This window comes from Candoia aspera, chromosome 18 (assembly GCF_035149785.1).
Source record: "Candoia aspera isolate rCanAsp1 chromosome 18, rCanAsp1.hap2, whole genome shotgun sequence".
In the NCBI taxonomy this organism is placed as follows: Eukaryota; Metazoa; Chordata; class Lepidosauria; order Squamata; family Boidae; genus Candoia; species Candoia aspera.
Window position 1 is genome coordinate 6,818,969 of NC_086170.1, and position 22,846 is coordinate 6,841,814.

The following is a 22,846-nucleotide window of genomic DNA, read 5'->3' on the forward strand; positions in this document are numbered from 1 at the left end:
AAAATACAGGTTAGTAACTTTGGTCAGCTGATTAACAAATCTCTTTCCCGCTTTTTTAAACCTCTGCTGTTCCTCCCTCCCACCTCATGGCTGTTTAAATGCTACTGTTGGCCTGATCTCTCTTGGCATGACACAGGATCTGAGTGCCCTCAAATACCCTATAGGAAATTAAACCTCTCTTTCTCCAGTTTCTGCTCTCTAAAAATCCCTTGTCAACAGATCACAATGTTCCAGAGTCTCATTCCTTGAAAATGAACCATGAATGCTGTGGCATTGCATTTGGTGGGACCATATTGAAAGGGGAAATATTCCAAATCACATGGCTCATTTGTTCTCTGTTTAATTCACCTTATTTCAAAGGGTGCATTACAATGGAACTGCAGTAAGCTGGGGAGACAATGGCTATGGTATTAGTTAAACAGTACATGAACAGTACATTATGGAGAAAATGAAATGGTTTCTGACTTACAAGATTTTTATGACTGTCACAGATATCTTGAAGCAGGAATGAAGCCGTCTTAAGCTTTCAGGTTTCAAAAAAGAAAAAAATAAAGAGCAGCAAGCTACAATGTTACTCGCTTTACTATGATTGTCTCTTTTTTTTAAAAAAAAACCTGCCTTTCCGTTGCCTACTTCTCACTGAGGAATTTCACTGTTGTCTGAGCTAATTCAATTCTCCCTGCAGATGGAGGCTTATGTGATGAAACAGTTAAACAAAACATCCATAGAAATCAAGCATTGCGGGATTCTAGCTCAACTTCATCTTGAGGTGCTAGTTGTCTAAGGTGCGGTGATTTACGGTAATGATCTTCTGCCTGCATATCTTAGGTCCACCATCTCCAGTCGGGTGCTCCCCAAATGTTTTGGACTACACCTCCCAGGATGGTCATGATAATACTGTATTTTTAAAACAAGTGCTTGTTTGCTGCTTTAATAAAAGGTCCTAAGCTCTGATTGGCTGGCAGTGCTGCTTAAGCTGGTCAGATTAACTCAAAGTCCCTCTGGCAACTTGCAAGCTGCTATTTCCCTAAAGGGCCAACACAGCCTGGGAGCAACTTCCTGAAGTGCCCAAGGCTTTATGTGAAGAAGTGCTTCATTTTGTGTCTTCTGAATCTAACGTGTGATTTCACTGGATATTCTCAGGTTTGAGGCAGCCCAGCCACCTCTCACATTTCCAGACAAGCATGTCTTCTGCATGGGCCACAGTTCAATTCAGGGGGTCACAGCTGGATCCAGCCACATGTAATGTTCACTGTCTGCATTTGCAGTATACACATTATCTTGTTCCCAAACTGACCTCAAGGACCTCTGGCCATCTTCCTTTGTCCTTTATCTTTATCTCTGTTTACCAGGTAATTGTCTCTGCTGCTCCTTAGTATCTAGGGCAGGGATGCCCCACTTTACCTCCCCGTATGTTTGGTTGCGTTCCCCCCCAAAATGTAATATTTGATGCAACCGATAAATAGACTGGGAATAGGCATATTCATACTAGTTCAGTAAGTGCATCTCTTAATTTTATTCTGTTACATATAATTATGCCCTGCCCTTGCCAAGCTCTTTGTTCTGGTCCACCTATTTCTTGGAGTGTGGCTCCTGGCACACCACTCAAAGGTTAATGTGACCCCTCGGCTTGAAAAAAGTGTTTTGCATCCTCACTGTCTTGACAGTTTTAGTTATGCACATTTTCTCTGTCCTTGAAAGAAAACAGGAAATATGAATGGCTTGTGGTTTTGCACTCAGCTTTCCCTCAGTCTGCAGGAAAGCCTTTGGAATTCCATGCAACAGGAGTGTATTATATGGCTAATTCAGATAACAACAGTGTTCAACCGGCTGAGATTTTGGGCGATAGCCATGGAGTCATTTTGGATCTGCCTTGTGCTTCTAATTCCTTCCCCTTCCAATGGAACTGTGGTAGCTTTTGAAGCAGAAGGGGACTCTCTCAGAATTCAGAATGCAGATTGGAAGGTGGATGGTCTCCCTTGTAGGTGAGAAAGGAACTGAGGTCCTTTTGCTTTCTTGCCCCCCTGTATTCAATATGGAACACAAATAAATAGAAAGAACAGTAAGAAACACAGGACTTGATTCCCAGTCTTTAGCTGGAACACCAAGGAACAGGAACAAAGCTCAGTGAACAAGGACTCCTTTTTCTAGCAAGGTCCAATATCCCAATGAAGCTGTTTTCTGTAACCCAGCCAGATCTTGGGCATTTGTAGGCAAGTCAGCTGCAAAAGAGAGCAGGGCGGGTAGTTGGAGCTTGCAAGGGCTTGGGACTGTGGCCCTCCTCATCCTGGTTCTTCGATACCTTTGTCCCAGGCCAGTCCTTGCCTTACGAACCGCAGAGGTGTCTTTCTGGTTCACAAATGCTCACGCTTTCTGCCAGTGCCTGTAGCCACCCACTGTGGAAGCTGCAAAGGGAAAGAACAAAAGAACCAACCCTTGGCAGGTGGACTCATAAGGCTGCCTTGCGAGTATCTACTTTGCAGAATACCGCTGATGCGGGAGAAAAGTTACAAAAATTACAAATAGCGATATAAAGTGAAAAGTGACTCGGGGAAACCTTCCGCAGAATCCCCCTTGCTGGGCACCCCCTGCTCTGCTCAATCTTCTCTTTCTCCGGGAATTTTTCTGGGATATCCTTGCAAATCCCATACCCAGATCATTTCGTAAAGAAATGCTTTCCTTTGGGAGTCTTTGGTCCATCCGTTAAACTGGGGAACCCTGAATTTCTCGGCCCCATTTGGGATTCTTTAAACTTCTGTCCTGTTCCCTCCACCCATTTAAAACTAGAAATGAGTTTGTTGGTTATCTGACAGACACAACTGGGGGGATTTTTTAAAAAGATATGTCCAAAATTTCATAGGAAAAAGCTAAATTTCTCAGCACCTTGCATTTATTCCAATGATCCAGGCAAAAATCTTGGGCTGCCCCTCTGAGCCACTGCCTTTCTCCTTCTCCCCTATATTCAGTCGTAATACCTTTCCAAATTTTCATCAGATGAAAATTCAAATTGGGCCACTCTGGATCTCGCTAACGATGTGCAGGCCGCTGTGCATTTTAAAAAATAGCAAAGCCCCCTGCCACCCTCATGTTCCAATCCACTTTCTCTACCATCCTTCAGTCCTAGAGATGCCTCTTGAGATACCATGAAAAATTAGCAAGCAGCAGAACCTAAATTATTTTCTTTTCTGCGCCTCTTACCAGGCTGCCGATGGATCATTCGACACAGTCCTTTGCCAGGAAGGTTTTTGTACACAGGCTTCACACACACTTTATTGGTGCTGCCGGGTGTCAGATCCGACAGCAAAACACTGTGGATCTGTGGCGAGACGCTAAGGAGGGTGGAAGGGCCAGCTTGCCGCCGGCACCGAACGCGGTAGCCCAACACATCTCCTTCAGCTGGATCCCAGGAGGCCTTTACAGAGCTGGGGCTCAGATCTTCAAAATGGAGGTGCTTTATTTTGGAGTATTCTGGCCATTGGAGAAAAGAAGAAAGAAGGATGAGGACCTTCATAGAATCATAGGGTTGGAAGGGACCTTGGCAGTCTTCTAGTCCAACCCCTTGTGCGGGCTTTTTCCCAGGCAGGAATGGGGAAAAGAAAATTGAATGCAGGACTCGGTGCTGGGATCACCCAACTGGGCAGCCCCCCTAGGAGAAAACCAGGCAAGGGATGATGGCAGTTGTAATAAGTGTACCCAATGGTGCCTAGTCAAGGGATGACAATCCATCAGACTTGTTCATGCAGCTGTTTGGAACCCTTCATGTGCCCAGTTCCTCCCTCCCTCCTTCCTTCTCTCCCGCTCACCTTCCCGAGTGCAAGCTTTGGCTGAGAGGGCTTTCTCCTTGCCAGACTTATAAATGGCAGACACGGTCACCAAGTAGCTGGTATTGGCTGCCAGGTCTTCCAGGATGGTGCTGTTAAGCCTCCCGTCCACCTCTTGCAGCTGGACCAAGTTGCTGGTCAGGGGACCATACATGACTTGGTAGGTGGCCACACTCTCTGGGATGGGAGACCAGCTGACCCGGATGCTGTGGGGTTTGGACTCTGAGATAAGAATCTGGGCAGGGCTGATCACCTCTGTGGAGAGAAGAGACGTGATCAAAAACTAACCTAGAGCCCGACCTGATCAAAGTCATTTCCAAAAGATTCATTTCCATTTTTAAATATAATTTTTATTGGCTAAATGTTTTAACAAGATGAAAGCAATGCAAATATTAGAAAAGAAGCAAAGACAATAAGGAAGAATAGTGAATAAGTAAGAAAGAAAGAGGAAAGAGGAGAGGAGAGAAGATTATAAAGATGTGGCTTCTGATCTTTCTGACAACAGTTATAAATGCGTTTATATTTTACTTTCTCTAAGGTTACATCATATTTTCCTTCTTCCATCAGCTACCCTTAATTGCCAAACCCATAAATCACAAGTTCGTTTTTTTCTTTTTTCAGCAAAAAGCCCATAACGGGTTTCCAGTCACCCAAAAAATTCATTTCCACTGGGAAGCTTTAGCACCAAGTAATTTACCTGTGGAAAGTTCAACTCTTGGCATGTCCAGTCAAAATCATCAGAAACGAATGCCTCCAGCACCACCATTACTTAAGAGCAATCATAACGATCAATGGTAAGGCGGGGACTTAGCCTGTTACGACGGCCAGATATATGTTCTTAGAAACGATCCCCTGATACTATGAGAAATCCTCCCCATCCTGGCTCTTACCTTCCAGAGTGGTGACCCTGGTGGTTTGTGGTGGGATGTATCGCTCATTGGACTCTGGAATGAGAGCAACCTCATAGGTGGTTTGCGAGGCTAGCTGAGCCACCACAAAGTTGTTATGGTCACCGCTGAGTTGTTTGGTCATTTTCCGCCTGGGTTCTCCACTTGGGGCATACTCCAAAATGTAGTAGCCAGTGTCCTGAGTCAGAAGCTGGGGCCAAGTGAGGCGGAAGCTGCTGGTGGAGATGTCCGTGGCCCTCAGACGCTTGGCTTGGATGACGGCTGGAAGGGCAGAGAAGAAAGACGTTGGCCTAGATGGTTGCAATCCTAGTTGCTGTCTTACTACAGTTTGCTAGTCAGTTTTAACATGAGTTCATTTTCTTCTTACCTGTGGCTTAGTTTGTTATATGAGGTCAGGCCCTTTGGGTGATGGATGATTTAAGGTGTGAACCCAGAAATGGGTTCATTCAGTAAGTAGCCACTGGGTGAACACTGTCATAGTGCCCTTGACCCACTGACACGTTTTCCAGTACGGCCAGCCCTACCGTTAGGCAGAATGAATCAGCTGCCCTATTTGGTGGTTAGGTGCTGGCCCAGAGGCCTGCGTGACTCATGCTACTTGTTCTTCACCCTTAGATTAGTCTCCCTTAGCCAAGATTCCACTGCTTTTGGGCTGGTCCCTAAACCTGGGATTTCACCCTTTTCAGCATGTATCAATTATCTTGATCACGCCAGTTGCAAAAGAAATAACTGAATGGCATGCGGGACCGAAAAGGCAAGTGCATTTATGATGCCGGAAGCTTTCACGGGCTACTTGCCCTATTTATGCTAGACTGAATCTGATGGTTTAACTTGCTTATGCCAGAATAAATCTGATCATCTATAACACTTGTGCTCCATTAAATCTGCTGGTTTATAATGCTTGTGCTAGACTGAATTTGACAGGTGTGCACGCTTGTGCTAGACAGAATCAGGTCTACCATGCTTGGGCTGGATCAATTCTCTTTCTGGCGACTGGGGGACTGCACTTAATATCTGGGTGGAGGAAGGTTGCAGTGTACAAGATAATGACAAAAAGTGGGTAGGATCATGTTACCTACATGATTTATCTTCAAATTTGGTGGGGAATGTCCCCCACCCGCCCCCCAGTATTTTTAACCTCCTTTATGCTGCTCACCCACTCTTGGGTATCTACCGATGCTTCCTTCTCTTTGGCCCTTCTGACGTGCACCTGCAACTGATCTGAGGGATCTCTTGCATGCAAACCAACAGAACTAACTCTAGTTTCAACCCTTTGGGAACTTGCTGGTAAAAAGGAATGGATGGGGAAGGGCTGGGGTGTATTTGCATTATCTGAAATGTGGCAGGATGCTTAAAAAGCACATATTTCTTGTCTCGCCAGCAGATGGCAACAAAGACAGCAACTTCAAGGATGGGAGATTTCCAGTGGAGGGGGGGGGGTTCCCTCTTGGCCAAAAAATCTGAACATTAAACAAAATGCTAGAGTCTCCCCATCATGAACTGGACTGGAGGATCTCTAAGCCCCCAGCATAGATTTCTAGATAAATAGTTACACTGCATTAAATGTGTAACTCCTGTATTACATTTAAACATCTCTATAATATATGAGGGTATGTCATCTATGTATCCATTCATCCTGTTTCTTTTTGTATTTTTACATGGACTGAGGTTTAGCCTTCCTCATAGGCCCTGGGGAGCAGATCCATATCCCTGCGGAGAATTCAGCCCTGCTGGCACGCCAGGGTTTTAAAACCAACTAGCAGGTGCTTAAGTCTTCTGGAGCCACCCGTTTCTTGCAAACAGCCCACCTTTGAGGGTTTGCTCCAGGAACATTGTTCTCATTTAACAAGCTGCTTTCAGAAAGATCCATGCTGCTCATTTGCAGCAAAAAAGAAAAGAAAGTAAACAAAAAACCTACTGTGCAACTTGGAAGAGTCCCTGGTTTATTATCACATGAGCTTTTCCGGATTGCTATGCAGTGGTTCTCTGGACTAACAGAAACACCACAAAATTAATGGTTTTTCATCAACAGAGGGAAGGAGAGACTTTATCTCCTGCCAACGAACTGTTGCTTTTAGTTACCTTTGGCAGCTAGCCATGGCCAGTTAACTAGAGCCAATTAGTTGTGGCCACTGAAGTCCAAACAAGGAAGGCAGTTTGGTGAGCTGGGAGGCCTGTGCCTTGAATACAAAATCGCAGCATTGGGTTTATGAGCGTCAATGTCCTGCATTTGTTTTGGATTAAGCTGGCGTTTTCCATTTGCTACTGTACAAAGAGGTCCCAGCCCAGCCTTTCTGACTCTTGCCTTGCCCAGAATATTCTAACCGCACCCTGCAGGCCCCGGATTTGTAAGTTTCCCACCCAGTTGAGCAGCATGGACTTACGACTACCCAAGTTTGCCTGCTGAATGCTCTCGAGCTCTGCACAATTTCAGGTTTCAGAATGCCAGGCCTGGCTCTCACCTCAGAAACAAACTGCAGTGGGCAGTAGCTCAGCGTGCATAGCCTAACTCGATGTGCAGGGGCTGAACTCAGGGGTAGGGGACTGATGTTACGGAAGGCAATGCTGGAGGAACATATGGGTTCCTCACTCTTAGCCTGTGATATGGGGAGAAATAGACTCATCTCCTCGGCACAGCTCTTGAGAAAGGATAACAAGATATATCTGTGAAGTGCTTTGAAAATGCCAAACAAATCAACAGTGTCCCCATTAAGCTTCAGCCTGTGTAATTTGGAACCAAATCCCACGTTGCTCAAAGAGGTATGGAGAAATAAGCCGTTAAAGGGACATAGTGTAATGGTTGCCTATTCTAAAACACCATCAGACTCATGAGATATTCAAACATATCTGATTTATTAAAGAATAGTATGCAGGATCACAGAGAAAGCTGAGAATGATGAAAGCGCGCCAAATTCAAACTAAAAACCCTCGGTGCAGATTAAATCCCTCCCCCCGTAGAATCTTCCCAAGCTCACAATCCCAGGTGCTCCTAACGGTTTCTGATGGTCTGCGGGAAAAGTCCTTGAGCAGAGCAAATAACCCAAACACATTCCATTGTACTGATTTCACATACAGAGCTTGGCACAAGGTCTCACAGCAGCTCCCTCCCAAACAGAAACGCGCGTCAGCGCCATGGCATGTGAAACGTTACGATGTATAAACTACATCGAATCAGTGAACATGACACATAGGGCTAAAAAAGGTAACTCGCTAGCCCAGAATTACAAGGGGAAAAAATGTCAAGCAGAAGGAACTGCAAGAGAGGAAGGCTGAGTTTTCAGTGATTTGGTGGAAACCACACGAAGCCTTGCCAAATATTTTACAGAACCCAGAGAGAGAGAGAGCCCGAAGGGAGCAACGGTTGAAGAAGATGGGGCAGAAGGAGGCTGCAAAGATGCATAAGAAGGGCAAGAAGGCATTCTTTGTCTGCAAGCTTGTGTTGTCAGGCTGATTGCTTGACATGAATGGCTGCAAACATGTTCAACTGCAGGCCGGAAGGGTGAGATCACCCCGGCACAAAGGAGTTGCCCCAGCACAGAAAAAGAATGAAAAGAAAGAGGGTGGCAGTCCCAACCCTTTGAGAAGCTTTGGGACCTTCAGCTATGTCTTCCTGCCGCACCCTGTTCCCTCCAGGTACGGCAATACTGCAGTGACTCAGGCCATTCTGTTCAGTTGGCTTGACCATCAAGCCTGGATGGGGAATTCTGAGAATTGAAGTCCATGTAGCTTAAAGCAGCCAGAGTTAAGAAACACTGGTCTAACAGAAAGGTGAGCCAGCCATTTCAGATCAAATGCAATGTTGGGCCTTTGAGATGAAGCTGGAAAATCAAGTGAGTGAGAGACCAGGAGAAGAACCAGCATTGATTTTCTTCAAATCAGCTTTCTCCACCGCACCCAAGGGTAGGACAAGCAGCACTGGCTGGAAGTTTTACAAAGGGAACTCCATAGTCAGGAGGAATTTCCTGCCCACAAGAGCTATTAAGTAGTAGATCAGACTTCCTGGAGTCATGGGTGCTCCATCGCTGGAGGTTTTCAAGCAAAGGTTGGGCAGTCATGTGACTGGGGTGGCAGAAAGATTCCTCCCTTGGGCAGTGTCTGGGCTAGAAAACCTCCAAGATCCTTTTCAACCCTATGATTCCAACCCCATGAAATGTATACTTAATTAAAATTCGAGTTAATTAAATAGACATCATAGAGTTGATTACTCATGTTATATGTCTTTTATTTCCTACCACATTAAAAATCACAATTTGGAGGAGCTCTGGGGGACCACTTCCATGGCTTTGGAGGACCTTCTCAGATCCTCCTTTGGAGGGATGCATGCCTAGGCAACCCCTTGATATGGGATGACTAGATTAAAAGTGAGAGAACATTATTGAAGCAGTAGGAAACAAAGCCACCCTTCTCTTTTGGTTCATTCCCCCTTCTTTCCTGCTGGAAGGCTGGCATGCCAGCGGAGCTGATCAATGACTCAAAACTGGAAGGTTGGGTGGTCAGAGAACAGTGCAAACCACCCCTGTTACACTGGGAGATCTAAAACAGATTACCTGCTTGCTGGCTTAGAATATCAAAACTACCTCTGGTCCTGTTGTGCCTTTTCCCCTTTATAATGGTGGGGAGCTTGTGCAGAAGAGATTGTGTCCCCAAGCACTAGCGTTATTAGCCAAGCAAATGAGTTGCTGTGCTCCAGAGGGGATAGGCAGGCAGTCGTGTCCTGCATCTCTTCAGTTCCTCTAAGGACTGCCAGCACCCCATTGGCAGTTGTGAGGAATTCAAGAGAAAGACGGGCCCATCTGAAAAACAATGCCGTTCTGTGCCGCTACAAAGGGAGCCTTTGACAATATCTCATATGATGTGATATCATAGTGCCATTTCTGGGCCTCTTCCCAAGCTGCCAAGTCTGGGCGGCTCAGCTCTTCCAGCCCTGGAGCCCAGATTCCAGTTGTAAGTCGCCTTGTCTCTTTAAAGGGTGCAAATGGGAACTGGCTAGAGTTGGGAAAACCACAGCCTTGAGGCAGAAAAGGGGAATGCCCGGCTGTGCCAACTCCAAGTCTGGTGAGGATTAGGTAGGAATCTCCCTGGGGCCCTCTTCCCTGAGGCTATGAGACCTATACACTTCAGAAGGAGGTCCTTCCTTTGGTGCAAACCTCTCAACGTGCAAGAAATGCTAGGGGTTTCTCTATATAGATATTGATGTGGGTGGCTTAGGCAGGGATGGGAAGATGGGGTCTGCAGGAATTAGCAGTGGAGATCCCATACTGATAGAATCTATCCCAGTATTGGCACCATGCTATGGGAAGACAGATGGAAGGACACCATAAAGTTCTGGCCTGCCGTCTTGCATGCCCCCAGGCGTCTGATGTAACCAAAGATCAGGATTATAAAGAGCACCTAATTGTCTTTTAGGGGTGTGGCAGCATTCAAGTTGAGGCCCGGCAAATGCCTCCTTGCCCACGGCTGGGTGTTCTGGAAAAGCATTCACCCCATCGCAGTCGAGAGAACCGATCTGGATTTCAACCCAGAGGGCACTCTTCCATTGCTAGCTCTCTAAAGGGGGGTTTGGTCCCCTGATCCCTGCAGCAGCAGCAGCTTGGAAGGACTGTGCCACATCTGTGAGTTCCTAGGACTTTGAGTATTGGAGCTTCGCAGTGAAAAAGAGGAAGGAAGGACGCGAGTTGCAGAGAGGAACAAAGGGAACAGTAACAAAGAGTACCCCTTTTCGGGGGGAGATGGGCAGTGATAGAAATTGGAATAATAAAAAAACTTGCCTAAAATTAAGGGCAGGGAAATTTGGCAAGAAGGGGGTGGCACACTTTCCCAGCTGCATGGTAACTCTCCTGGATTCCTAAACTGCTGGAGCTGCAGCTGCAATGCAGTGTTCTGGCTGACGGCCGTGCAAGAGTGAAGCGCGGGCTGTGGGTGAGGGCCAGACAAGCGACCCGCATTTCTTTCTCAGCTTGGAGAACAGGACAGATGGACGTGGGGAGCCTCTGCTCCCTCCTCTGAAGCTGAACCCCAGAGAGACAATGGCAGGACTCATACCACCTGCCACCTTTGCCCCCCAAGTCTCCCATCACTCTTAGAAGCTTTGCTTACAACCTTGACGACTTCCCCAGAATGGAGCTTGCTTGGAGGAAGTATCAATTTACTGCCACCACATCGAAGGCGCACCCAGCATCACAAACACCTCTCTGTTGCTAATTTTGAGGGAGCAGCAGTGCCCCTTGTTTATTGTCCCCATTCCAGGCATTGCTCAGGCTGCTGGCACTGAGTCTGCCCATGGCTTTGAAAGCACGTTGTCTGTCAAGTGATTGCAATGGTGTGCATGACTTCTGACCCACAGTGCTTTGGAAATGAAGCACTGCCTGATGGGAAAAGGCAATGCGGTTGCCCATTTCAATGTCCAGGGAAGAAAGGGGCTCATGGTGGCACCCAGCGCAGGATCCTGACTTTTCTAAACCAGCCCTTGATGCAGCAGGATTAGCTAGGGACAATGAGAGCGAGGCATAAGGACACGGATGGAAGAAGATGACCCAACCTCCTCTCTGAATTCTGGAAATCAGGGTGGCTAAAACATCTCTAGAGTTCCATGCCAGAGGGTCTATTCATGCCTCTTAGCTGGGATGATTGCAGTCAACTTCTGAATCCGAGACCTTGGACTGGGCATTGTTGGGATTTGGGCTGGCCAGGAGGTGGACAGAAGCCTGTGAGACTGAGGAACAGCCAAGTGAAAGCAAGACCATCTTTCATCCCATCCCAATAGCGTACCTGCAATGGCATCCTGCAGCTCCTTGGTAATGATGCCCAAGTCATCCACGTCAACAAAGTGGAGATGCTTCTCCGGCGGTTGGCTGGCAGCAGCTGAGAGCTCCAAGTAGTTCCCCCGCCCTGTGCTGACAATGAAGACGGTGACCCCCATGTCCTTCAGCAGCTGCATTGGCTGGGAGATGTCGTCCGTGGAGAAGCCATCGGTCACCCACACCAGCACTTTGGGGACGTTGGGACGGGCCCCTGCTTCTGCCGTGAAGAGCTTCTCCTTGGCAAAGGAAAGGGTTTTGCCCGTATTGGTGTCTCCCATTACCTGCTGGATGTTGCGAATAGCATGCTGGATGGCGCCAGTGGAGAAATACCGGTCAAAAGGGAACTCCAAGATGGGCATGGTACTGATGTGGACAATGCCAGTCTGGACATCATGAGGGCCAAAGGTAAATGGGAGGAGAAGTTCAGCGATGAACTCTTTGATCCTGGAGAATTCGTAATAGGAGACGCTGCCAGAGCTGTCTAACAGGAAGAGGAGATCCCCCTCTAAATCCAGGAGAGCGGGTTGAAGACCTGGAAAACACGTGGAAAACAGCTGGGAGTGTCACATGATCAGGTTATCAGTTTTCTCCTCCATCCAGGAGGTTCAAGACCTAAGTTAAAGCCAGATGGAACCCTAAAATTCTAAAGAAGAACCCCCACTGAGTGTCCTAACAGCCAGGAACCACGCTGAGGCAAGGAACAGGTCTCTAGTGTTTTATTGTTGCTACATAACAGGGAAATCCTAACAAACTGAAGAAGCGTGGGAAAAACCCAGACAGAAAAACCCCAAAGGTTAAGGCGGTCCCGATCTGTGTCTCTATGAATGGCTGCCCAGTTCCTCAGTGCTACGCATGCGCTTGACAGCCTGGATGGGAGCCCCTTCCTGCTCGCCATCCTTACTCATGACACTGAGATAAACCAAACTTGGGAACGTTACCATCTTACGAAGGTCGCTCAACAAACGGAGCTTGCTTCCTGATGGCTTCACGGCCACTTCTGCCACGTTCTGAGATTTTTATTTCTTTTTTTTTTTACTTTCCAGTCTAGCCGACAGCCTAAGACTTTTTGGAGATCTCCCACCCACGTACTGAATACTCCTGCTTTCCTTTTCCCCCTCCATCCCCTTTTCCTTCCCTGCTGTGTCTTCACACAGAAGTGGCAGGGACCTCTGGTTCTTATTATTGCGTGCGCTACTCCGGGAGCATGCCGGATGCTGAAACAAACAGGCCACTTAATCAGTTTTGTTCCTGCAGATGCAGACGCAGCTCTCTGGCCATGCAAAATGCATCCCAGATGGGATAGCATCTCCCATTTGGCCTAGTCTGAGTTTTGGAGAACAGGGAAACCTCTTTGGTTTGGATCCTGAATGCGTGGCACAAATGCTTGCCACAACGGAAACCTTCCCAGTAGCGCATGATGGAAATCACATGTTCCGCTGCTACAGCAGTCTTTCCCCTCCTTGGAGAAACAGCCTCCACTCCTCTGTGTTACGCTGCCAGTGCCAGGCTTGCCAACTATATTCACCACTCCCCGCTTACGGCACACCCTTGGACCGCTGATAGGAAATACGGACGGGTTTGTCACCCACATCCCATGAGGGCGAGCCTTGAACCTCAGCAGAGATCCTTCTTCTCCATGGTCCACGTTAAAGCAGTTTGCTCGGGGGTGGTTTCAAGCAAAGGGGGAAGCGCACTGCCACTGAAGAATGAGATGGTGCTGAGGGTGATTCCCCAGAAGCCAGCTGAAATGACAGGCAGTGCCCTTTATTTCGTCTGAATGCTCATTCATGCATGGGTTTATGCGCATCTGCATCAGAGAAAAGGGGCCGCCTGGCTCCACACCAACAGAGTTTATTTTTCCTGAAGAATCAGGATGAAGAGCTTGGAGGATACCGTGCAGAGACATAGCAGAGTCACCAGTGGGCATCCCTGGAGAGGTTTTGCAGCCTCAGCGCCCAAATTGGGTCCAGTAGCATGAATATCTGCTCTGGGTTTGGACCTGTACCCCTGCCCATCTACCTGAGCTCTTTGTGGCTTTTTGTTTTTTAAGTCAGTGCTATCTTCAGTTTCCCATAACACCCTGGGGCATTAAGGGCATTGTGGGAAATGTGCATGGCTGGAGTCCTGCAGTTCTCACTTGAAGATCTCGCTCTGCTGGTGCCCTCAAGAGTCCACAGACTTTGGATGCAAGAAATATCCAGATAGCAACGAATCACCCAGCTCTGATGGACGATGCTTGCTGACAGTGCTTGCTTGGTGGCTGGCGGGGGTCAAGTATGGGAAAGGCTGCCCCCTCCACGGACCACGGAAAGGGACTGGCAAGGGGAGCAGAGCCATGGAAGGAGAGAGGTGTATACTTGTGATGGGAGAGGCTGAGCAAGCCTAACTTCGGAGGACTAGATCCTCCCAATCCGAGCTGAACTCTCAAATCACCCTAGCATTTGCTGGTCAAAGCGGAGGAGGATCTTCCTCCGCTGTCGTTATTTGGGAGAGATTGGCTGCTCACATCCGTATCCTGGAGGAGGAATGCTGTAGGAATTGCCTACAGCAAGGGGGGCCTCCAGGTGACCTTGGGCTGCAGTGCTCAGGGTCCCTGACAACTCCCCTAGCTGGGGCTGATGGGAGGTGGAATCCAAACACATCAAAGTGCCCCCCCCCCCCATCCTTGCAGCAGAGTCCCAGAAGGCAGGAAGACATAAAGCATGACACAGCAGACGAACGCCAGGGCAGGGACCGGACAGGTTACGATCTGTTCTTTTCCTCGTTCACCCCATGGAAGAAAGCAGAATTGACAAAAGGCGTCTTCCACTCTTTGGTAGCAAACTTCCTGGTATGTTTTTACACACTGCCGGAGGCAAGAAATGTGCTGGGTAGGGCTGAGAACACCACTGGCCAGGAAGTACCAGCCTGATGTGGTTTCTGGATCCCTCCTGGGGTTGGGGCAAGGCAGGTATTGAGAACGATCCCCTTTATTAACGGTGGCGCTTGAGCTGGAGGAATAAGGAAGGGGCACCCAGCCTCAATTAAGCTGTTCGTGCTTTGGAGAATGAAAGGCGGGACAGGATCCAAAAGGAGGACTTCTGATTGGATGGTGAGGAAGACTGGCAGTACTGTGTAGCTTGGGGCATAGCTTCAAGGGGGAAAACAGTCCCCCCCCCCTGTTTCTGGCTCTTCCTACTCCTAGGTTTCATGTCACTTCCTCAACCTGTTGCCCTCCAAGTATCTGGTGTTGTTGGTTAATAATCCCAAACTTCTGGAGGGCACTGATTGGAATAAGATGTTTTTCCCCTCTTTGGGGGAAAAAGTAAATAAACCAGTGTATCTGCCAGGATTGCTTTCTAGACTCGGGGACACTTCTCCGCTTCTTAGGAGCCCTCAATCCTATGTATTTTTCACAGCAGTTCAAAACGAGAGAAGCTGCGTTTTGCCCCGTTTTTTGGGATCAGATTCTGAGAGATGATTGTTCCAGGTTTTGCTCTGTAGGATTATAGGCTTTAGGATTTGTAGTACTTTTAAGAGATTAACAACAGCAATAACAACTACTACCATAATGATGACGATGAGCAAGTGAACAAAACAAATATTTTGCGTGGGCATCCCTGGAAATTCACCCCTGATCCCCCAACAACAAAAACTGGGTTGAGATGCCTGCAGTGTTATTCCTGATATACTTACATAGCAACAGGCTCAGATTAACTACCCCAAGAATGCACGGATGGGGGGGCGGGAATTGTGCTGTGCAAACAGAAGATTGGCCTAATGCTAGCCATAAAGAAAACCTTTAAACCTCAGTGGGACTGTAGCTTAAGCCTCATTTTGTACCGGAAAGGGAGAAAGAAAATAAAAATAAAAGGGCACTGCCAGAGAGAAAGGGGAAACAATAGAAGAAAAATCTGTAGCTCAGGACTGAACGGTGGAGTCCTTGGTGTTCTCTCACCCTGGTTGTTTTCTTGCAGATGTTTTGTTACCCAACTACTGACATTTTAGAAATTAAAAGCAAAAAAAGGATGCTCGGTTCCATCTCATATTTATTGAATTACACAGCATTTCTAGCCAGCTACATTAATGACTTTTTAGCTGGTGCACCTCCTTGGTCTTTCAATGATAAAACACTTACGCTTGCACCCAGGTAGCTTACGTTGCCATGGAATTGCACTTTTTAACGCGACAGGGAAAATAATCCCATTGACCATTTTTCATCGCACTGTTGCAACTTTCATTTCCTAGGCCAGCTGTTTGTTCCCACTTTCCCTGCTAATAGCTCAAGGAGACATATGTAATCCTGCCTCTCCCTGTTGTATCTCCGTGACAACAACCCTGCGAAGTTGGGCTGAGAAAGGGCGACTGGCCACTTATCCAAGGCTCCCGAACCTGGTTCTCTCCACTACGCCATGCTGTATAGGCAGGCACTTGATCTCTGTTTCCGACCAGCAGATGACATTCAACTGTTTTCTGGTGGACCTAGAGTGTCCTGCAGCTCCAGATGTCCAGAGGTTCTCCTGATCTGAATTCTCCCTGGAATTCCACCCAAGATGGAGAACTTTGCGGTCAGAAATAAGCAGAACCTGCTCCTTCTCTGGAGCGTTGTGACTGTACTGTTTAATAATTAACCTTTCTTCTGGTCATGTGCTTAGTCGGGGGGACAAGGAAGAAATACACCAGCATTGGGAGCAGTTAAGCAGGGGCGAATGTGAAACAAGCCTTATTATATTAAGTCCGTCACTGATGCCCAGCATCGGTTATAATTCCAACAATATTTTGACAGTTCCGCAGTGGGCTCAGGCTAAAGTTTATGTAATTTTGGCTTGCGTTCCTCCTAACAGATTGCTCTATTATTTCCTTAACAACGGAGACAGTTAACTAGTATTCCTTAGCTTCCCCAGTGTAGTTCCTAATAAGGAATAGCTCTCCAGTTTTTTTTGCCAGAGGCATTTTCCTATCCCCCCCCCCCACCCTTTCTGCTGAGAATGGGAGGGACTGAACCCAGCCCTTACTACTCCCAAAGCAAGTGTGGTGCTGCTGAGTTGCTGCCCCATCTCTTGTACAACCAGCCATCTTTGCCTTTTTACAAAGTCATTTCAGTTTCCCTGGTGAGCTTTTCTGGCCTTCCAAGCGAAGCAGCCAACCTGCTAATTCTGTCATCATGCCTGCCTGCCTTCATTTCTCAGCATGCTGAGGCCGGGGTGAGGGCTGTGTCGTTCCTGTCGAGGGGCTGTGCACGTGCTTTGCCTCTTGATTTCTACCAATTTCCTCCATGCTTTGAGTAGAACACGTGCAAGGAGGTGGCACAGTCAGGGAAGGGAAGCCAGTTGGCCTAGACCTTTCGTGCCTTTTTCTTTCCCAGATCCCACGGTTTCAGGGGGAAACAGAGCTGGGACTTATTGAAAGTACAAGTAACAACAGGGAACCTCCGTGTACAGGGGGAGCATACCTCTAAATAGTATAGCACTGAGGGCAAATTGGAAGAGCTTTTTGTTGTTCATTCGTTCAGTCGCTTCCGACTCTTCGTGACTTCATGGACCAGCCTATGCCAGAGCTTCCTGTAGGTCGTCAACACCCCCAGCTCCCCCAGGGACGAGTCCGTCACCTCTAGAATGTCATCCATCCACCTTGCCCTTGGTCGGCCCCTCTTCCTTTTGCCTTCCACTCTCCCTAGCATCAGCATCTTCTCCAGGGTGTCCTGTCTTCTCATTATGTGGCCAAAGTATTTCAGTTTTGCCTTGAATATCATTCCCTCAAGTGAGCAGTCTGGCTTTATTTCCTGGAGGATGGACTGGTCGGATCTTCTTGCAGTCCAAGGAAGAGCTTTACATCCTGTTTATATGTTTCTTGGGGACTTCCAACAGGCTGTTGTTAAAACAGGATGCTAGATGGGGTGATGTCACCTGGCTGTTTTAACCATTTCCAGGGAAGTAGCTATTGTCTGTCTGTCTATCTATCTATCTTCCTCCCCTTCTCTGTTTTTGTCCTGTATTGCCAGGTGAAGAGAATATGAAAACACATACCATACATTTCTTTTGCATGGTATGTTGGTGGGCCCTGATTCATTGTTTTGGGGATTTCTTTTTCCCATGGAGCAAACGGCTGTTTTGATTAGACAAGAAAATCCAGGGACAAATTAAGGACAAGCCATTTTAGGAGGACATCAGCTTTGGGGAGCTGTAGCTATGGGGTTGTCAGTGCATGCCTCTTCAAGGTTAGTCCATTGTACAAGGTGTTACTGTTGTAAAAAAAATTTCCCCTGTGTAGAGACTTCAAACTAAAGCTGTAATTTCTGCTGGGTGGAACAAGGCCCTCTCCCAAGAAAGTGTGGGATGGGACAGGGTTTGAAGGAGAAACCTGTGGCACAGCCATGATTTTGTAGCCTTTAGTGGGATGTTGGTGGAAATGGAAAGCTGTTTTAAAGGAGAGCTGGAGATGAGGCAATATGCATCTTAGGCCCTGGCCAGCATCTTTGGTTTCTGGCAGGTGACTGAAGATTCCAGGGTTTGCTTCCAGCCCTGTTATGTGGAATTAGAAACATTAGCGGATGGGCTGACCCACCCATGACATTTGCACCCATTTCCCTATAAGCCAGCAGAGGAACATTGATGGAGAAGAAGCAGCTTTTATCTGGAAAGGATTTGTGCCCAGGAAATGAGGGAGGTTCGTCCCTCTGTTAGGGTCGGCTGCATATGATGGAGCGTGGGTTAATTGAATTGTTCTTTCATTCAGAACAGAAGACCCTGGTCTGGACTGGAAACGTGGCTTGTGTAGGCAAGGACTTGAACCCTTACCTGGATCAATTCCCTGCCCCAGCTGGAATGTCTGTCTAGAAGATGTTAAATATTGGCCAAATCTGGGGATGTTTGTGGGAAATTGGGAATGAAAAAGACATTCGTTAAACTTTGGAGTCCGTGGGTTTCCGGCATGTTTGAGTTATACAGTTGCAGGATCGGCAATTAAGCTGTCACATTCTTGGTAACTTAAAGAGGGTGCAAAGCAAGCTTTCCTTCCCAAAAGGGGGTCTGAAGCCAATTGGCTTTCACTTTTGGAGTGAACAGGACAATGCAAACCCGACTGTTTGGCTTCACTGGCAGTTCTGCTCAGTTTTCCAGAAATCCCATTCCCCTGTTACTTTTTTTCCAGATGTGCGTCACTGTGGGATTGTGTTGCAGATTCTAGTGGCGTAGGATGCTAGCTTTAGCTAATTCCCAGAGTTCTTAGCCTGTGCGGCCAAAAAGAATTATGGGAGTTGAAACCTAACATGTCTCGAGGGCAGAGCAGATCATTAGACAAATTCACAGAAGCAGAGAATGGCTTTTGGCTGGGAGGACCGAATGGAAATATTTAGATACAATCCACCATTCAACAGTAGTGCAAAAAGATAAATTGGGGCCTTGGACTGATGGTCCTTCCCCTTTAGATGGCTGTGTGTGAGAGATTTTAGCTACAAAACATCAACCTAACATTGACCTTCCTCTTCCTCCTCCCATATGACCTTTCAGAACTGCTCTTTTTTCCAGCAGAACATAACTGAAGGCAAGTCCTGCTATGTCAGCAAAACGTTTGCATTCCCATCAACCCTGACGAGTGGGTGGCAAAGGCACGCGGTGACACAGTGCACGTGGGCATTAGATGCAGCGGGGGGGAATGCTGTCTGGGTGCCGGAACTGTGATGCCATGTCACTCTAACCTGTTGGAATTCAGAAACCAGCTAATTTGTGCATCAATTGCTGCAGTGGAATCAAGAGCTGCTACTGCCAAACCCCCAGGGGAAAAAAGCACCAAAAAGAAAAGTGGGGATTGGCTTCATCACCTCAGAGAAAGAGTGGCCCCCAGCTCTCAAAAAAGTGCATTCTTGTAGCACGCGATAACAAAGTTTGCACTAACTGCCTTTCCTTGTGGTCAAGCCATCCTGTCAACACGATGGCTGTGTTCACACAACACCCTTAAGCCTGGTTGCTGAATGAGCCGGTTTTCTGGGTTCACACAATACAGTGAGCTCTAAACCACCCAAAAGGCTGATCTGAAAGCACGCTCGGATGAAGGCAAACCGGATGAAGCCTGGCATGAATGCGGCTGCTAGATTTCTTGTGCTATGGCGAAACCGACTGGGCAGATGCCACCAGTCAATAGTGTGTTATAGACAATCTTACAAAGGACAAAATGATTTTAGAGCTGCCATCCCAAAGCTATGCAGGGTTAGTGCAGAGTGGACATGTGCTAGACTGTATCAGAAAACTGTTCCACGTTGTTTATAAGAACTTGGACCTGTGTTTGTGTTTTTTCATTTTCTGTTCCCTTCTCTTTTGCCATTTGCATCATGTCTTTGAGATCATAAGCCTGCAGGGACAGCCTACTTTCTTTTGATCTGACACAAATAGCTTCTGGAGCTTTTTCAAATTTAAACATCAGATTAAATGAAGTAGGGGTTTATTCCTGTCCCAGTTATAGTTCCTGATGTCCAGTGGGACTGTGCCTGTTTCCTCAGAAAGCGGGGCTAAGTCACAAGCAAGCATGCATAGAAAGAGGTACGGCTGAACTTCCTGTGCATCAGCAGAAAAAGTTAGAGGTAATTTTAAAAAATCTTGTTGCTTAAACTGGGAATTACAGGAAGACATACTTTCTCGAGTCCTTCAAATATCAGCTTGTCATGCATATAACTGGGTTAATTTTAAGCATCCTTCCCACACTGTACTGAACAGATTGGCATAAATCCTCTGGATACATCTGTCTCTCTCTCCGCCCCCATCCTCCAATCATAAAGGAGAGGAAAAAATAGCATAGGGGGAATTGGAAGAGGAAATGGAGAAGGAAGTGCCACATCTCTTCTCTTGCCCAGGTGTCACCTTGTCACAGTAGAAGCGACGGAGTCTACTCTCTTGCTGGTACAGAGAAGGGAAACCCACCCCATTCCTGATAGACACACCACTACGAAATTGCTCTTTATCTCAAAAAGCTTTTCCACAGCTATAGTCAAGATTCCCTATCTTGTTGGCTTAGGACCTTACCTGTCTGGGTAAACAGCAAAACAAACAAACACACACCATGGCCCCCTCAACCAGGGGACAGCTCTTCACACAGAGTTGAAGATGGCTGTCGGGTTGCGAAGCCTGAGAGAGAGGACAGGGCCTTGAAAGAACGATGTAGCATAGGAGAGCTACCAAAGGATGATTCTTTTTCTTTACTGGAGCAGTGCTCTCAGAAGCTTGTCGTAGAGAAACCTGGTTCCTGACTGTCATAGTATCTTCCAACATCCCCAGCCAACACTGACAACAACCATATGGGGACCACGGTGTAGAAATGCAGTTGGACCCACTATGGGCTGTAAGTGTAGGAGCAACAGCAGCCCAGGAAACAAAGGAAGGGTTCGTATTGCACAAAAGGTATCTGGGAGATTGGAATAAGCGCTGACGTGTAGATTAAGAGGCAGATTTGGCCAGAGTTGATCTCCACTGCATCAGGACCACGCTTTTTGGCTTTGGGCCAGAGCGTTCTCCAGAAAATGTCCCCTTCAGAGGGACCACCTGTTCAACCTCGAGTTTTGGAACCGAGCAGGATGGAGTCCAGTTTTCCAGCACAGCCTCTGCCTTGCCTGCAGCAAGCTCCAAATTCAATACCCAGAAGCCCCAATTTCAAAGAATCAAGGGGCCCGAGACCTGTGAGGGAGATCCCAGGCAATACTGGCTTAGATGGGTGCAATAGTCTCCCCAGGTACCTAATGTGGCTCAGTGCCAGGGCAGCTGGCATGCATGGAGAAGTGTCCCCAGCCACTTCCAAGTACATAGGCTCTCACGCCACTCCGGGAAACATCCCTCTCTGCTTGAAACCCCAAAGAGCAGCCCCATACTAGGTTGGATGGACGGATGGACGGATCGACACCTGCACTGAAGCAGTCACATTCAGCCTCAGTGCTCCTCCGTTTCCCCTGTCAGATGCCTCTTAGCTGTCTTGGACGGGAGGGTCCCATCACCCCCAGGCAGCTGGACCTGGGGAAAGATTGCTCTGCAATTTTGATGCTTAACTCCGGGAGGAGGCTTCCCTTCCTAGCCAAACGAAAGCCGGTCTTTTCCAAAGCAGGTTCTGCCTTCCTTCTGTCAACTTCTCACCAATCACGCTCCCACAAAATGCATCCAAAGTAAAAGATACCGAATAAAGGGCCCTGCTGCGTTCCCCCACCTCTCCAATTTCTTGGGCGATTGCTAGAGCTTCATGAGAACTTCAGCCTTGGAACTGCCATGGGGCAGAGACCTTGCGTGCTTTGGCCGACCTTACACGGGTAACAAATCTCAAGCTTTGGGCTTGCATCTGTTTCTCCCCTGAAGCAGGGCACGCCAGCTGTTGAGCCTGGGCTAAGAAATAGGAAGGCAGTTTGCAGAAAGGAAGCCCGTCGCCCCTGGGCAAAATCTCCACCTTCTTTTCCCCAAACCAGAAAGCTTTTTCCAGGACACCCCTTGAACTAGCAGGGGGTGCTTTTTAACATCCCATTGCATTTGCATCTGCCCAGATGTGCCAGCTGTGGGATTTGTGAGACCACCTCTCCAAAATCCGATCCTCCACCCCATTCTCCTTTGAAGCCACTCACCTCTTTGAGAACTTTGGCCCAGGACGCCATGCAGGCCGAGCATCAGAAGCAGCAGAATTGGGGAACTCATAGCAAGTCCTCTCCGGATCGGCAGCGGCTACCTTAAACCCAACGCCTTGATGTTGGCAAGGCCAAGCACATGTTGGGACTCAGGCATATTCCCATGTCTTGCAGCCGGAGAGCTGAGCGGTGCTTTTATCCTGCCCTGGCCTTGACTAGGATAGCTGCCCTCCCCAGCTTTGAAACCTATACATATTTTCCCCTCCCTATGCTGTTGCGAAATCTCTGCAAGTTACTTTCAGTCCCTCTCTTTTCCTCTCCTTTCCTTTCCTTTCCTTTCCTTTTTTTTTTAATTTCCCTCTCTCTCCCCCAAGTCGTGAATCCTTTCTGGCAGGAGCGGCCGGAGCGCGGAGCCTTTCCCCTCCCCTTAGCGCTGGGCTCTGCTGACTCTTGGTGGGGTGGGCGGAATTCAGTTGCAGGCTGCCGAAAGGGAGTTTGCCAGCTTTTTCAACCTAACCTCAGCGCCTGTCCACTGGAGACGTTGGCAGCTTGTTCAGTTTCTTTGGTGGGCAAAAACTAGCAGAAGAGCGCAATCTCAGCGCTGGGTGGGACAGTGAGTCTGCTGGGAGGAAGTTGTCAACCCCAATAGCCCTGGTGTGTAATAATTTAGAAAGGGGATTGTTGGACCCTGCGTATGTGGGAAAAACGCTAGGAAGAAAAACAGTTGTTGGAGCTGTTCGTTTAAACTTC

General features: G+C 47.7%; 1 protein-coding gene across 1 annotated transcript; it reads right to left on the reverse strand.

Moving 5' to 3' along the window:
- Positions 1–611: 611 nt before the first annotated feature.
- VWA1 (von Willebrand factor A domain containing 1) lies at positions 612–22,403 on the reverse strand. The gene is made up of 6 exons (XM_063317502.1): positions 22,097–22,403; positions 11,498–12,061; positions 4,712–4,990; positions 3,804–4,076; positions 3,199–3,468; positions 612–2,405 (listed from the first exon to the last, which is right to left on the reverse strand). The coding sequence occupies exons 1-6, from the start codon at positions 22,164–22,166 to the stop codon at positions 2,365–2,367; spliced, it is 1,497 nt and encodes a 498-aa protein (XP_063173572.1). The 5' UTR covers positions 22,167–22,403; the 3' UTR covers positions 612–2,364.
- Positions 22,404–22,846: the final 443 nt, after the last annotated feature.

Coding starts and splice junctions, on each gene's coding strand:
- VWA1 (XM_063317502.1), bottom strand. CDS start 22,166: ATGAGTTCCCCAATTCTGCTGCTTCTGATGCTCGGCCTGCATGGCGTC. Junction 4,077..4,711: donor CAGGGTCACCACTCTGGAAG/GTAAGAGCCAGG, acceptor TTCTCTCCACAG/AGGTGATCAGCCCTGCCCAG. Junction 3,469..3,803: donor CAAAGCTTGCACTCGGGAAG/GTGAGCGGGAGA, acceptor TCCAATGGCCAG/AATACTCCAAAATAAAGCAC.